The sequence below is a fragment of the Lutra lutra genome, chromosome X (assembly GCF_902655055.1).
Source record: "Lutra lutra chromosome X, mLutLut1.2, whole genome shotgun sequence".
NCBI classification, from domain to species: Eukaryota; Metazoa; Chordata; class Mammalia; order Carnivora; family Mustelidae; genus Lutra; species Lutra lutra.
In genome coordinates this window covers 79,232,086-79,246,588 of record NC_062296.1, presented here as the reverse complement: position 1 = coordinate 79,246,588, position 14,503 = coordinate 79,232,086, and the positions used below count along the sequence as shown (strand labels likewise).

General features: G+C 38.0%; 1 protein-coding gene across 4 annotated transcripts in view; it reads left to right on the top strand.

The window, feature by feature from the left end:
* The window catches only part of POLA1 (DNA polymerase alpha 1, catalytic subunit), a 307,958-nt gene that overhangs the window by 164,071 nt on the left and 129,384 nt on the right, over positions 1–14,503 (top strand). Inside the window, exons 36-37 of one of the 4 annotated variants that reach the window (XR_007124795.1) lie at positions 7,919–8,606; positions 8,669–8,813. The exons of 2 other annotated variants lie outside the window; for them this stretch is intronic. Coding sequence is in view for 1 of the 2 variants with exons in the window: in XM_047716114.1 (XP_047572070.1) it covers positions 7,919–7,948 (30 nt within the window). In the remaining variant the exon portion in view is untranslated. Of the gene's footprint in view, positions 1–7,918; positions 8,649–8,668; positions 8,814–14,503 lie in introns of those variants that run through there. One more of the 4 variants, XM_047716114.1, reaches the window with a different exon arrangement.

Genomic DNA, 14,503 nt, shown 5'->3' with positions numbered 1-14,503 from the left:
TATTCTGTCTTGATTGGTACCACTTTTGCTTGTAAAGCATCATATTTTCTGGCCTTATCTTCCATCTGGGAATGTGTTGTCACCATAGTGAATGTGTTGCCATTCCCAGAGATGGTGCAAAATGAAATTTTTTAATGTGTTTCTTTGCTTAGCTAGGAGTAGGTAGGTACTTCATCTGTGACTATAAAATGAAATTCTAAGGGCAATTCCCACAACAAACATTGGAGAAGAATTCTGACATTGCCATTGGAACTTTGTCACAAGAGAAATTTTAGCTGTGAGAATTTGAGAAACAAAAAGTGGTATCTTCAGTTCATTGCTTTCTTGCAATGGGTCATGAAGAGAGCATGAGCAGCAGTTCCAGCATACAAGTAATTATGTTCACTGTTTGAGCTTTCTAGAAACTAGAGCTAGGTATTGAGCCACTTGAAAGGATCACTTAACTTTCCTATATTCGAATATGCTTTTTTTTTTCAAATATGTATCCATTTTAACTTACCTGTGTCAATAGCAGAGTTTGTCATTTTACAAATTCTAGCACACTATAGATTTATGTAACCACCGCCACAGTCCGGGTACAAGATAATTCCATTGCTCCCCAAAACTGCCTCTTGCTGTCCTTTTCTAGTCACCTTTCTTCCCACCCCTAACTCTGGCAGCTAAATATTTGTTCTCATTGCTATAGTTCTGTCTTTTCAAGAAGGCCATAGAGATGGGAATCCCCTGGTACACAGCCTTTGAGACTGTCTTCTTTCAACTGGTTTGTTCCTTTTATTGCTGAATATTAGGCCACTGTGGGTATCAATTTGTTTGACCCATTCACCCATTGAAAGGTATTTCCAGTTTTTGGCAATTAGGAATGCAGTTGCTGTAAACGTTTGTGTATAGGGTTTTGTGTGTGTTATATTTTCATTCTTCTAGCATAAATACCTAGGAGCAGAATTGCTGGCCAGCATGTTCAGTTTATGTTTACTCTTTTAAGACATTGTCCAAGTATTTTTCAGAGAGTGGCACCATTTTTCATTCCCACAGCAGTGTATGAGAGTTCCAGTTTCTGCATGTCCTCACTGGCACTTGGTGGTGTTGGCATTTTTTATCTTAGGCATTCTAATAGGTGTGGGTGGTATCCCATCATTATTTTAATTTGTACTTCCCTGATGGTTAGGGGTTTTATATTCATCCTTATATCTTTCATCCTGTTCATGTGTTTATTTGCCATTCTTTTATCATCTTAGGTGAAGTGTCCAAGTTTTTCCCTAATTTTTATTTGGACTGTTCCCTAACTGTTAAGTTTTGAGTGTTTTATATATTCTAGGTAGAGGTCCTTTGTTGAGTATGTGATTTGCAAATATTTTCTTGTAGTCTCTAGCTTGTCTTTCCATTCTTTTAATTGTGTATTTCACAGAACAAAACTTTTAAATCTTGAAGAAGTACAGGATATCATTTTTTCCTTTCGTAGATCATGTGTTTTGGTCTTATGTCTCCAAACTCAAATTTTACATCGAAATCTGTGATCCATTTTGAGTTAATACTGTATGAGGTGAGGCTTAGGACAGGGTTAGGGGTTTTTTGGACTATGTAATTGCGGTTCTTCTGGCACTGCTCACTGCAAAGACTGTTGTTCCTCCACATGTAATTGCTTCTGTATTCTTTGTTTATTCTTTTGCTAACACCACAGTCTTGATAGAAAGTCTCTTGTAGTGCAATTCTTCCATTTTCCTTTTTACAAAAACGTTTTAGCTCTTCTAGTATTTCTGCCTTTTCATATAATTTGAGTTAGTTTGTCTTTATCAACAAAAATTCCTGCTATGATTTTTACTGGAAGTGTGTTAAATCTATATATTACTTTGGGGACCCTTGACATCATTATTTATTATGTTGGGTCTTCCAATCCATGAACATGGTGTGTATCTCCATTTATTTAGGTCTTTTTTTTTCTTTCATTAGCATTTTACAGTTTTTAGCATACAAGTCCTATATGTTTTGTTGGATTAATACCTAAGGAGTTCATTTTGGGGAAAGTTTTTTTTTCTTATGTTGTTTTCCAGTTTTACTTCTTAATATACAAAAATACACTTACATAATTTTTTGTTCTGATATTTCTATAGTTCAAAGGATCATAGGTGAATCATTTTGTTCTCAAAAGAATACTGAGGGCTCATGAAACATTAAAAATAGCCTACATAAATGCATAGTTAATATGCAGCCCTTAAAATTTATTTTTTTTTAAAAGATTTTATTTATTTGACAGAGAGAGATCACAAGTAGATGGAGAGGCAGGCAGAGAGAGAGAGAGGGAAGCAGGATCTCCGCCGAGCAGAGAACCCGATGTGGGACTCGATCCCAGGACCCTGAGATCATGACCTGAGCCGAAGGCAGCGGCTTAACCCACTGAGCCACCCAGGCGCCCTAAAATTTATTTTATAAGTCTATATTTTTGGCTCAAATATTTGGCCACATAATAGTGCTGAGTTTTTAAAAATATCACCTTATATAGTGTAGTGTCACTTATAAATATGGTGTGTGTGTGTGTGTGTGTGTGTGTGCGCGCGCATGTGTTTAGATTTCTAGAAGGATGTTTATCATAGGTCAAAAATCATGTCTGGGGATGCCTGGGTGGCTCAGTTGGTTAAGCAGCTGCCTTCGGCTCAGGTCATGATCCCAGCGTCCTGGGATCGAGTCCCACATCGGGCTCCTTGCTTGGCGGGGAGCCTGCTTCTCCCTCTGCCTCTGCCTGCCATTCTGTCCGCCTGTGCTAGCTCTCTCTCCCTCTCTCTCTGACAAATAAATAAAATCTTTTAAAAAAAAATCATGTCTGGGGTGCCTGGGTGGCTCAGTGGGTTAAGCCGCTGCCTTCGGCTCAGGTCATGATCCCAGGTCCTGGGTTCGAGCCCCACATTGGGCTTTCTGCTCAGCAGGGAGCCTGCTTCCTCCTCTCTCTCTGCCTGCCTCTCTGCTTACTTGTGATTTCTCTCTGTCAAATAAATAAATAAAATCTTTAAAAAAAAAATCATGTCTGAGTGGTGAAAAGTTTAGGTAATTTTTGTTTTATATATTGCTTTTCTCTTTTTGAAGATTTCATAATAGGTATGTATTGTTTTTATTAGAATGATGAAGCTTCTTAAAAGAGAAAAATGAAGCAGTGATTTTTATACAGTCCTTATTAGTAAACAAGGATAGTACAGACTCAGATCCTGTTTGAGAATCAGGTATGTGCATCTTAGACATCTTGATGTTGTCCTAGCCATTTAAAAATTCTAAAATTGTTGGGGCACCTGGATGGCACAGTTGGTTGAGTCTGACTCTTGGTTTCAGCTCAGGTAGTGATCTCAGGGTCTGAAGATTGAGCTCTGTGCTGGGCTGAGAGGGGAGTCTGCTTCAGATTCTCTCTTCCTTTGCCCCTTTCCATGCTCTCTCAAATAAATAAATAAATAAATAAATAAATCTTTTAAAAATTTATATTTTCTATTAAAACCAAAGGAACCTTTTAAAACAGATGGAACACTCAGAATTGAGAATGCTGTGTTTGGAATTTTTCTTCACAGCATTTTTCTTTCTTTCTTTTTTTAAGATTTTATTTTTAAGTAATCTCTACATCCAACTTGTGGCTCAAATTCATAACTCCAAGATCAAGAGTTGCATATTCCTCTGATTACGACAGGCAGGTACCTTTATTTCCTTTTTATTATATACTTGTCTCTGTGTTAAGCAAAGACGGTGGATCTCAGCCTCGACTTCTCATTAGAATCACCTGTGTCTATTTTGAACCGAGTACCTGATGGTTTAGCACCCGTGAACATTAGAGTAGAATTTCTGAGGGTGGGCAAGGACACTGGTGTTTTTAGACGTTTCCCCCATGTAATTACTAAACTCTTCAAAAAACACATGTTGGTAAGTTATAGTGTAATGTAATAATAACCATGAAGTATTTTAACTGTGACTTCTTTATGTGAAATTTTATTGTTATTGCATGTATGATTTCTATAGAGCCATAGTTTATATAAGAAGATATGAAAATAAGAAAATAAAAAGTATGTATATGCTTTCACACCTATATCAAGTTGAATATGTTCTTGTAAGTGAGAAGGCAGTTAAATTTCTAAAATAAAATGAGTTCTAATGTGACTCCAAGTAATTATATTACAGCAAAAAAAAAAAAGCCCAAAGCCCATAGCATCTTTAATATTACCACATTTTTCATGAGAATTTACCATCCTTGTTAAGTTTTCAGGTATATCACTGACACTTGACAAATAGCAGGTAATTAGCATTGCTCAACCCGTGTCTTCTCTGTTGTGGATATGATTGTATAAACCTAGGTTTAGGAGTATTTGTGTATAGAAATGTCATCTTCCCTGTACCTCTTCTAGGAGACTTCCCGTATAATGATTTCATGACATCATCTGATCTGGCATATGCTGAGGAATTATGTTCTTGACAACAATTTAAAGTGGATCTGTGATGTGCAGTCCTGTCACCACCTTCTCAGTCGTGACTGTGACTCACCATAGTCTCTTTTTGAGTAACTCCAGCTTCCTATCTGTAGGAGGTGGATAGTTTTTCCCAGGTCTAGCACTTCATGAGCAGGGCCCAAAAGTCAAAGTGGGACAGGGGAGATGTTAGGTAAAGGGCACCGTGTGGTTATGTAGAGTGAGCAAGTGTGGAGATCTAGCGTAAGGTATGTGGCTCTAGTTAGTAATACCAGGTCAAAGACTGGAAATTTGCTGGGTAGACTGCACGTGCTCTCATGACACCCACAAAAAGGTAATTATATGAGAAGATATGTTAAGTAGTTTGACTGTAGTCATCATTTCACTAGCCGCATCAAGTCATCATGTTGTACACCTTAGATAATACAATTTTTATTTAAAAAATATTAATTACAGGGGCGCCTGGGTGGCTTAGTGGGTTAAAGCCTCTGCCTTCAGCTCAGGCCACAGTCTCAGGGTCCTGAGATCAAGCCCTGCATCGGGCTCTCTGCTCGGCAGGGAGCCTGCTTCCTCCTCTCTCTCTGCCTGCCTCTCTGCCTACTTGTGATCTGTCTGTCAAATAAATAAATAAATAAATAAATAAATCTTTTTAAAAAATAAAATAAAAATATAAATTACAGTAAAATAAATGGGACAGCCCCTAGGCTGCCTTTTGCTAGCCCTCCTTGTAGGAATCAGATAATAGAAGTGGAATTCTGCAGCTTGCTCGCAGTGTAGCAACTTGAATGAAAACAATACTGTCTATCTTTTGAAATATTTTGGGCTTTTGGGAGGGGTTCCTGTGTGAACTTCAAAAATCTTGGAAACTGTTTTACTCAGCTGCATTCTCTAGAGCTGTCAGGACCCTCGTCCCTAAACACCATTTTTTCCTGGTTTCACCTACCAAAAATAGGTAATGTGCTTTAAAGAAGGAGAGAAATGATTTTAAAATGAGAGTATTTCATTACTTTAATATACATTGTACATTACCCAGCACATTGCAGTTTTCAGAGCACTTTTACAGCCTTTGTTGATCTGTTTCTCATGGTAATCTTGTGAGGTGCACAGAGGGATATCCTCAAGCGTGTCCCAACTCGTGATAATAGAAGCCTGCAGGTTGCCCCCATTGGCTGATGTGGTGTTGTGTGTTGCCTATTCCTCCATTCCCACTACTCGAATTCATTTCTTAGTTATTTTGTCCTTAGCTTTCTAATTGTTTCTTCCTGTCTTGACCTATTACCTTATCAGTCCATTCTTCACAGTGTTTCCAGGATTACCTTTCCAGAAGAGGGTTAGTAATGTCACCTTTCAGCTTAAAAACCTTCAGTGGATTCTCATTTCTTGTAGATGAAAACCAAATTTCTTAGTGTTGTATTAGTCCCCAGGCTAGACTTTGCCCCTTCTTCTCCATCCTCGCTGTCCATCATAGGCCCTCTACCCTCCTCAAAGGACAACTTCATGTTCCTCAAAGATCCCACATGCTTTTCTCCCTCCCCTCCTTCACTCTTGCTATCTCCTCTACCTAGAAACACACCCCACCACTCACACTGGCCCACTTGGCGAAATTCTCCTTATGCCAGCCATCCAGGAAGAATGGCCTTCTCTTTCCTGTTTGCTCTGTAACCCTTTGTGCACACCTGTTGCCAAGTTAAGCAGCTTTCTTCCCCCCACAGACTGTGAGCTCCTTGTGATGAGCAAGCTGTGCTGCTTAGGGCTGTGTTTTGCTTCATGTCCCCAAAGCAGAGCATAGTGCCCGGGACATGGCAGACACAGGGCTTGATTATCTGAATAAAGGAAGGACTTTGGGAACCTTCAGAAAGACTGTGGGTGCAGTGTTCATGTTTAGTGTAGTAGCATATTCTTACTTTTTATTAATAATGACTGTGCTTAATGGATGGTATTTTCTGGAATATCATCTTTAACCTGTCTCACCATTTACATTTCAAACACCTTAGTAATCTCTAGTAGAAGTTAAACTTACTCTTGCTTCACACACACACACACACACACACACAAATTTTCACTTTAAAAAATATCCCTGCCTCTTGAACCAAAAGTGTGCTGTTGATCTTTCCTTTTCTCTAATAGTACCCTTCCTGACGTCCCCCCCCAAGACCATGACCAGGACATTGGCTTCTTAGCAGCAGAGCTGGTTTTCAGTTGTGTAGGTTCTCTTAGCACTGGGCTCTCATGTCTTTTTCCTATTAACAGCAGGACTAAATACCGAGACATACAGTTTCGAGAAGCCCTTAGCGCTGTGTGTGTGTACACTTGTGCTTTTGTGTGCTCTTTTCCTATCTCTGGTGTACACATATGCACTATTGCAGGAGGGTAATGGGGTCTAGTTGGCTTTTGCTTCCTGGGAGAGTTGTTGTGTTTATTGGTCATTGTGTGCCTAGTGGTGCTGGTGACATATGTATTAGGGAAAATGAGTATAGGTAGGAAAGTGACTGATGATAGAATGTGCAATCTAAACTTCTGGAGGGGACCTCAGAAAATCCCATCATATTCAAGTTTAACAGATGACTTGGATCTGTGATACAGAATTAAATATTTTTGGACAGTAGTTAATGCAGTGTCTCCTTTCCATTCTGAAGTTGATAGTAAAAGCAGCTCTGCAGGAATAAGCTAGAGCAAGGAAACAGACAGGAGTTTAGATGACATTTTTTGTCAGGTCATCGCTACCAGTTGATAGAACAGCTATACTTTTTGTACTATCCCCCTGCTTTTTTTTTTTTAACAGAATGAAGTGCAATTGGCAACACTTGGAACCTTGCAAAGGACAAGCAACCAAACAGATAATAAGCTCAAAAGAAAAGGGAATTACCCAAGGCACACACTGGGTAGTAGCTTTGTTTTTGTTTTGTTTTGTTTTGTTTTTTAAGATTTTATTTATTTATTTGACAGAGAGAGATCACAAGTAGACAGAGAGGCAGGCAGAGAGAGAGAGAGAGAGCGAGGGAAGCAGGCTCCCTGCTGAGCAGAGAGCCCAATGCGGGACTCGATCCCAGGACCCTGAGATCATGACCTGAGCCGAAGGCAGCGGCTTAACCCACTGTGCCACCCAGGCGCCCCGAGGGTAGTAGCTTTGTATGTGCACCATCCGACTCCAGGGCAGTGGTCCCCTCCATTTCAAAATCCTATGGAAGTACTTTCTCCGCCCATTATTTCTGTTGAAGCTGAGAGTCAGGGAAATAGCTTTTGTATTAGGCTTTAAATTCAAAGTTTTTTTTTGATCATATTAAACTGCCGGAACCAGGTCTTCCTGACACGAGACCCCTGGGGTGCCTTTGCAGCGCCATGGACTCAGCAGGCACTCAGCTTTATGGGAAGTCACACGCGCACTAGCAGCATATGCATTCCCATTTCTATGTTGATAAATATGTGGATTGTAAGAACAGCTCATTTTCTAAACTAATGCTTGACCTGGTTCTTTGGTGATCTTTCAGGTGATTTCGGGCCATCATTACAGAAGTTAATGCTTAGCATCCATCATGATGTTTGTTTTATAGGAAGAAAACTTGGACTGTAGGGAAGAAACAAAGTAGGTTTTGGTAATGTTACAGGAAGCAGATACATGTTTTGGAAGTTTGGGAACCTCTTTTGTTGAATTGATAAGTAAGGTGTTTACAATGTCTAATTGTTGCCTATCCAGAGAAGCTGCTTCAAACCACATTAGGAGCTGTACAAATGATAGCATAATGTTTGTGAAAACAGGTTCTAAGCAATCCTTATTTCTTTTTTTAGCTATGGAGCTAAATGTCCATAGCAAACGTTATGTAAAATACATAGTTGTATCTTTATGTATATTTTCATAAGATTTGATTTATGATGTAAGAGGTTTTAAAAATCTGATAATGCTTGGTTACACACACACTTCTTTAAAAAGTCAGGAATCATCCCTTTTCTTCTCTAGTAGACAATCAAAATAAGCAGTTTGAAGAGATGGATTTAAGACAGCAAAATTGTTATATCTTCAGCTGTGTAAAAGAAGTACTGTACCTTGGACCAGAAAACGTGTATTAGCGATGGTTCGGTTAGTGACTGCAAAAGCAAAAACAAAATACCATAGTGTAAACTACAGTTCCACATGACAGCATGTTCAGCTAGTGCTGGCCATCGTGACCTAGGGAGCAGGTAGAGCCAAAACGTATTGTGCTGCTTTGCATGAAAATACATTAACGAAATCTAGGGAGCAGGTAGAGCCAAAACGTATTGTGCTGCTTCGCATGAAAATACATTAACAAAATCTTGGGGTGCTTTGTTTCTCATTGAATTCTACTACGGAGAGATTTGGTCAGGTTTTGTTGTTGATGTTTGTTTTTTAGAAGGAGTAGGGGTGGAATATTTGCCATAAACCTATCCCCTCAAAAGTTGCTTATTTCTCATCTTCAGAACTTCTACTGCCTACGGTGAAATAAAGCTTTGTGGAATAAAGCTGCGTTATTGTTTGTTTGGGATGTAGAAGTTGATCAGCGCGTTGCTTTTTAATGTGAAGTTCTAGTGTAAGGAGTTAAATGATAAATGTAACTTGCACAAGGATATTTTCTTTCCTCCGTTAGGGTTAATCTTTAAACAGTTTCTATGTTCAGAAAAAAGATACTGTTAAAGACCCCAGATTGCAAAAGCAGTGCCACTTCTTCTGAGAGCTTTGGGGCAATCCTCTGATGTGTAATTGCTTTTACATCAGTCACAAGAGAGAGACAAGAATGCGCTTTCCTTGAACTTAACAGTTTGGGCAATTTTCTATAATCCAGTAAATACAAATTGTAGCTTGATTATTCATCTACGTCTGTCAAGCAAATTTTAATGGATGAATGAATGAGTCAAATCTATGCATGGAAATATACAAATGTGCAAAATATGGGTCTAATTACCAGGCTGCTGAATTTACACAAGGTCAGGTAAACAAGGCACCAGTGTAATGATTATTAATTGTTAATAATGCCTTTGGGAAAACATTCACATTTTCCTTCTGAATACCTAACAGTTTGCCTCTCTAGTCATTTCAACTCTGAAAATTTTAGCTGGTCTGAAAACACAAAAATATTTTTGCCCTGTTTTTATCCTTTGCCTATAATTGCCTTCTAATTCTTTTAGAATAACAAGTAAAATATAATACATTTTTCAGGGCCCTGTGGAAAGTCACAGTTGAATATGATGGTGAGAAAATTAAGGCAGTGGTGGGGGGGTAACTCACACAGCAGAATGAAATAGCAGCTTTCTTTTGTCTTCATTGAAGGGATGAGCATGCCCCCCCCATCCTCCACCCTCTTCTCAAACGTAATCGACATTCTAAAACACAAAACCAAGGTGGTAATAAAGGGAAGGAAATCAAAGCAGGCTTTTTTCCCCTCTATTTACCATAGTAAGTCAACATTTGACTCTGTCTTGATATTCTATAAAATGGATGTTGGAAAAAGAATAATATCAATGAGTAGTTTCCCATCGAAATGCCCAAGGGCCGAAATAATTGAGGGAGTACTTGCCGAGGTTTTTCTTAGTTCAGTAACTCTTGATCACTGTGCAGTTTTGTAGCTGTGCTATCATTAAGGGCTCTCCATGTCTGGAAGGACACCCCCCTCTTCCAGCTTTAATCCAAAAGTCATAAATTGTAGAACTAACATGTCGTCTGCGGGTCACCCAGGCGAAAACACTGCTTCTTGAGAGATCTATCTTTCTGCCACTGTGCTTTGAAAATCTTTTGAATATTTTGCATTAATGGGACTGCTGCAGTGTCTTGCTGGGCCGTCTTCTCATCCTCGCAGGCTCGACATTCAGAAGTTTTTCCCCATGGCTGATCTAAACATTCTTCTCTCTGTTCTAGGCCTCACTGCCTGCTACACACTGGTGTTGTATGTTCAGTGAATGCAAGCATCTTCTTCTGTGTTTTCTTTTGAGTATTTGTAAATACCATGCATATCTCTGTTTTATTTCTTTAAGCTCTGTACTTGAGGACTCATATCATTTCTTAAGAGTTTTTGTTTTCATATGTGTTTTTCTGGAACTCTGTATTTTTAAATCATGGTTGTCTTCTGTGGGTTAGATAATACGGCCTATAAGCCAAGTGAATTTGGACCACTGTTTGACTTTAGCCCTCTCCTCTTTTATGGTCCACCCTAGAATATAATTGACATATTTTATACACACTCATGGGTGTGCCCATGGTTTAAATTAAGTCTGTGTAAAATTATGGTCCAACTCTTTATTCTGGCATTTGAGACCTATTATCCAGCCTTCACTCCCCACATGCTCTCCCGTCCTTTGACACTGTCCACATCATTATTCCTCCAGACAGACCCTCATGTTTTTTCACAACTGCCAAGATTGTCCTCACCCACTTGCTATCTCTACATGTCTCCTCAGCCTTTAAGACCCAAGCTCACCTTCATTGTGGGAAAACTTTTGTTGACATTACAACTGTGGAACATTTGTTTTTCCTTTGAATTCCTAAAGAAGTTCAAATGTGTAACTTTCCTCCCACAGTTTCTTTAATACAGTCTCTTGTAGTTATATTCTTTCATTTGACAAATAATTTTGTTCCCTCTAAGGTTGTAGGCTTCCAGAGAGCAGAAGAAAGAAGACAGGCTAGTATTTTTTGAGTTGTAAGACCCTTTGCTAAACTTTTTCTTTTTTACATACATCATATTTAATTCTTGTAGCAACCCTGTAAGGTGGTGATATTTTTTCCATTTTTACAGATAAAGCTGAATCTTGTAGTAAGAAACCCAACCCATGTTAAAAAGCTAACACACTGTAGAGCTGGGATTTAAATTAGGGCCTCTCTCATTAAAACCCCACATACTCTTTTCAGGAAGCTTCTTCCATGTAAGAGTGATAGTTTGCATTCCACTCTATCAAGTTACTAGAAAATTCAGAGAACAAATTAAGTGTTCAATAAATGATTGAATTTATCACTATGGAAGTCTTGATTGCCCCAATTGCATTTCTTTTACCCATCTGCTAATGGTGATATGAATTAGCAATAAAATAGCCAAAGCCTTAGGAAGGGCCTTCGGTATTCTCAGTGATGGCTGATAGATGAACGGTTGACAATTGTACTCCCACATGAGACTGTTGACTTGAGGCAAATTCTTTTTTTTGTTTGTCTATTTTTAAGGTTTTCCCTTGTTGATCCCAACATTCATTGGTATTGTTAAATGTCACTCTTCTCATTTACTATTTGCATTTCATTTTCAGAAAGTAAATCTCATAGTAGTAGCATGAATAATTTATGCCTCTGTCAAGGAACTGTTAAAACACCAGAGGTTGAAAAATATTCACATTCTAAAATGTGTATAGAAACTTGGGAATATTTTCGCCTCCCCCAACCCCCGCCGCCTCCAAGTGTTTACCCCAGTAATAAACCGAGGCACTTACTGAAAAACCATGGTCTCACAGACTTAAACTTAGGACCCTTTGCAGACTTGTAATTATATTTACAGATAAAGAAAACTTGCGGGCGCCTGGGTGGCTCAGTGGATTAAGCCACTGCCTTCGGCTCAGGTCATGATCTCAGGGTCCTGGGATCAAGTCCCGCATTGGGCTCTCTGCTCAGCAGGGAGCCTGCTTCCCTCTCTCTCTCTCTCTCTGCCTGCCTCTCCATCTACTTGTGATCTCTCTGTCAAATAAATAAAAATCTTTAAAAAAAAAAACTTGCCATTTTATTCTTAATAGAAAATAGGCTTTTGTACTTCTGGGGGCTGTTTACCTTTTTATTTAAAGCAGGGAATTTTTTATGAGGTATATTTATTGTTGAAGAATTAGTAGTTATGAGGATTAGGAAGGAAGATTGCTCAACCTAAGAATGAGCAGAATTTCAATTTCATGAACACAGGCAATGCACCCAAGCTTTGGGGTGACAAAAATATGATCTGTTTTAGGTATCTGAGGTTTCTTCTTAGCAACTTCTGTGCATTTTGAGAAGTTCAGCCTGTTTTGCAAACAGTTACTAATGCCATAATGCATTTTCCCATATCTTCCATCTGAATTTTTTACTATTATTGATCGAGGATTCAATTGAGAAATGTGTTTAGAACCCTGCTTTCTGTGGTAATCACAGAAGTCAGTGGGAAGACAAGAAAATTGTATTGGAAGAAATTGTGTGCATGTGTGTTTTGTGTTTCAGCATAGATTATCTCTGCCAAAATAATAGCTGTCATTTTGTTCTTGTTATATTAGTGGCCTGTAGCTTACTTTTGCCTTACCTTTGCTGCTGACCACTAGCTATTACCCTCGGTAAGAAGACCTTTTTAATTGAATGTCCAAATTTGAATGATTCTTGTCCTAATACCATCATGATTTTGATCCATTTCCAATTAGAGAGCCCTAAGTTGCAACCTCTCACCTCAACATGAAAGCCCTTTAACATTCAGGTACTTTGAAACTTCACTTCTGTTTAGAATTTCATATCATGCCCATCATGGGGGGAAAAGATGGAAAATGTATACGCTGAGCCTATAGGACTTCCTGCAGTGCTTATTAATCCTTTATGGATCATTTGAAATGTTTCTAGTTTATTTAAGCTTTGCTGCTTGTATCAGATTGTTCCTACGAAAAAAGAAAAAGTGATCATGCTTTGAATTTTTAAAAATGATCTCACTTTCAAGCAAAAGCACTTTTATGCTCCATTAAAGTTGAATTTGCCAAACTCTTACATCGCATTAACACAAGCTTTACTGGATAGATAAACGTGTTGTTCAAAGACTGACTTGAACTTTACCAAACTGCATATTAAGATTTTTTACCTTTATACTTCTTATTTCTTAAATTATTTTAAAATAGACTAGTAAAATAGACTAGATTTGCCCAAATGTACTACTTTAATGACAAAATAAAATTTTCATTTATTTTATATTACTATCAATTGGAAGCTGATTGTTTGACTATGAAACTAAAAGAAACAAAAAATATTTTGAGCTGTTAATTTCACATTTGTTCATATTTGTTTTATATAGTATCAATATCTCAATAAAACTTTTTATTTTTCTTGAAACTTATATAAGTAATTTAACCATTTTGACATTTCTGATTTTTACTCAGTTATATCATGTGTTCAGTATTTTCTTGAAGATTTTAGTAGGTTAGCCAGTAGAATGTTTCGTTTTTCCCCCTTTTCAATTCAGTGGATTTTTTAAAATATGCATAGGACATTCTCCAGTTTTCTGTGAGGTAGGATGTTATGCTCTTTGTTTTTATTTATTTCATGAAGTTTTCAGGTTGGAGATAATCTTTGAATCTGTATCCTTTGCCGTAAAATTACTTAGTAAACTCTAGTCTCATTTGTACCATGCTTCCTGGCTCCCTAACATTATCATAAGGACTTGGTCTTTCCTTTGGATCTCTTCGGCCTTGGGATTTTATTTTAATATGATTATTCTTCAGAAAGAATGTAAGTTAGTTTTCTACTTGAAATGACTTTGTGTATTTTTTCAAAATACATGAAAACTTTACAAAGTATGAGGTTTTATTTAATGCAAAAATATATCTGTGTTCTTTTTAAAGCAGTAATTTACATTAACATTCATAGTGATCTTGAAAAAATACATATTTTAATGGCAATGAAAACATAATTTAATGTTAAGCTAAATCTTTTTTTTTTTAAAGATTTTATTTATTTATTTGACAGAGAGAAATCACAAGTAGGCAGAGAGGCAGGCAGAGAGAGAGAGGAGGAAGCAGGCTTCCCGCTGAGCAGAAAGCCCAATGTGGGGCTCGAACCCAGGACCTGGGATCATGACCTGAGCCGAAGGCAGCGGCTTAACCCACTGAGCCACCCAGGCGCCCCAATGTTAAGCTAAATCTTTATCAGATCTCATAGATTCCACTTTTTTAACTGTTGAGTCACTAGGGTTCTTAATAAGAAGAAAAATGCTTTTCAGAGAATTTTCAGAGAATTACTTTTTTAAGGCAAACAGCAGATTATAAACACGGAGGGAAAAGAGGATCTTTTATATGCCTTGTGGAGGGAGAAATCCAACCAGTTATATGAAATATTTAGCAAATTATTTTATTGTTAAAGCTCACCATTTCTG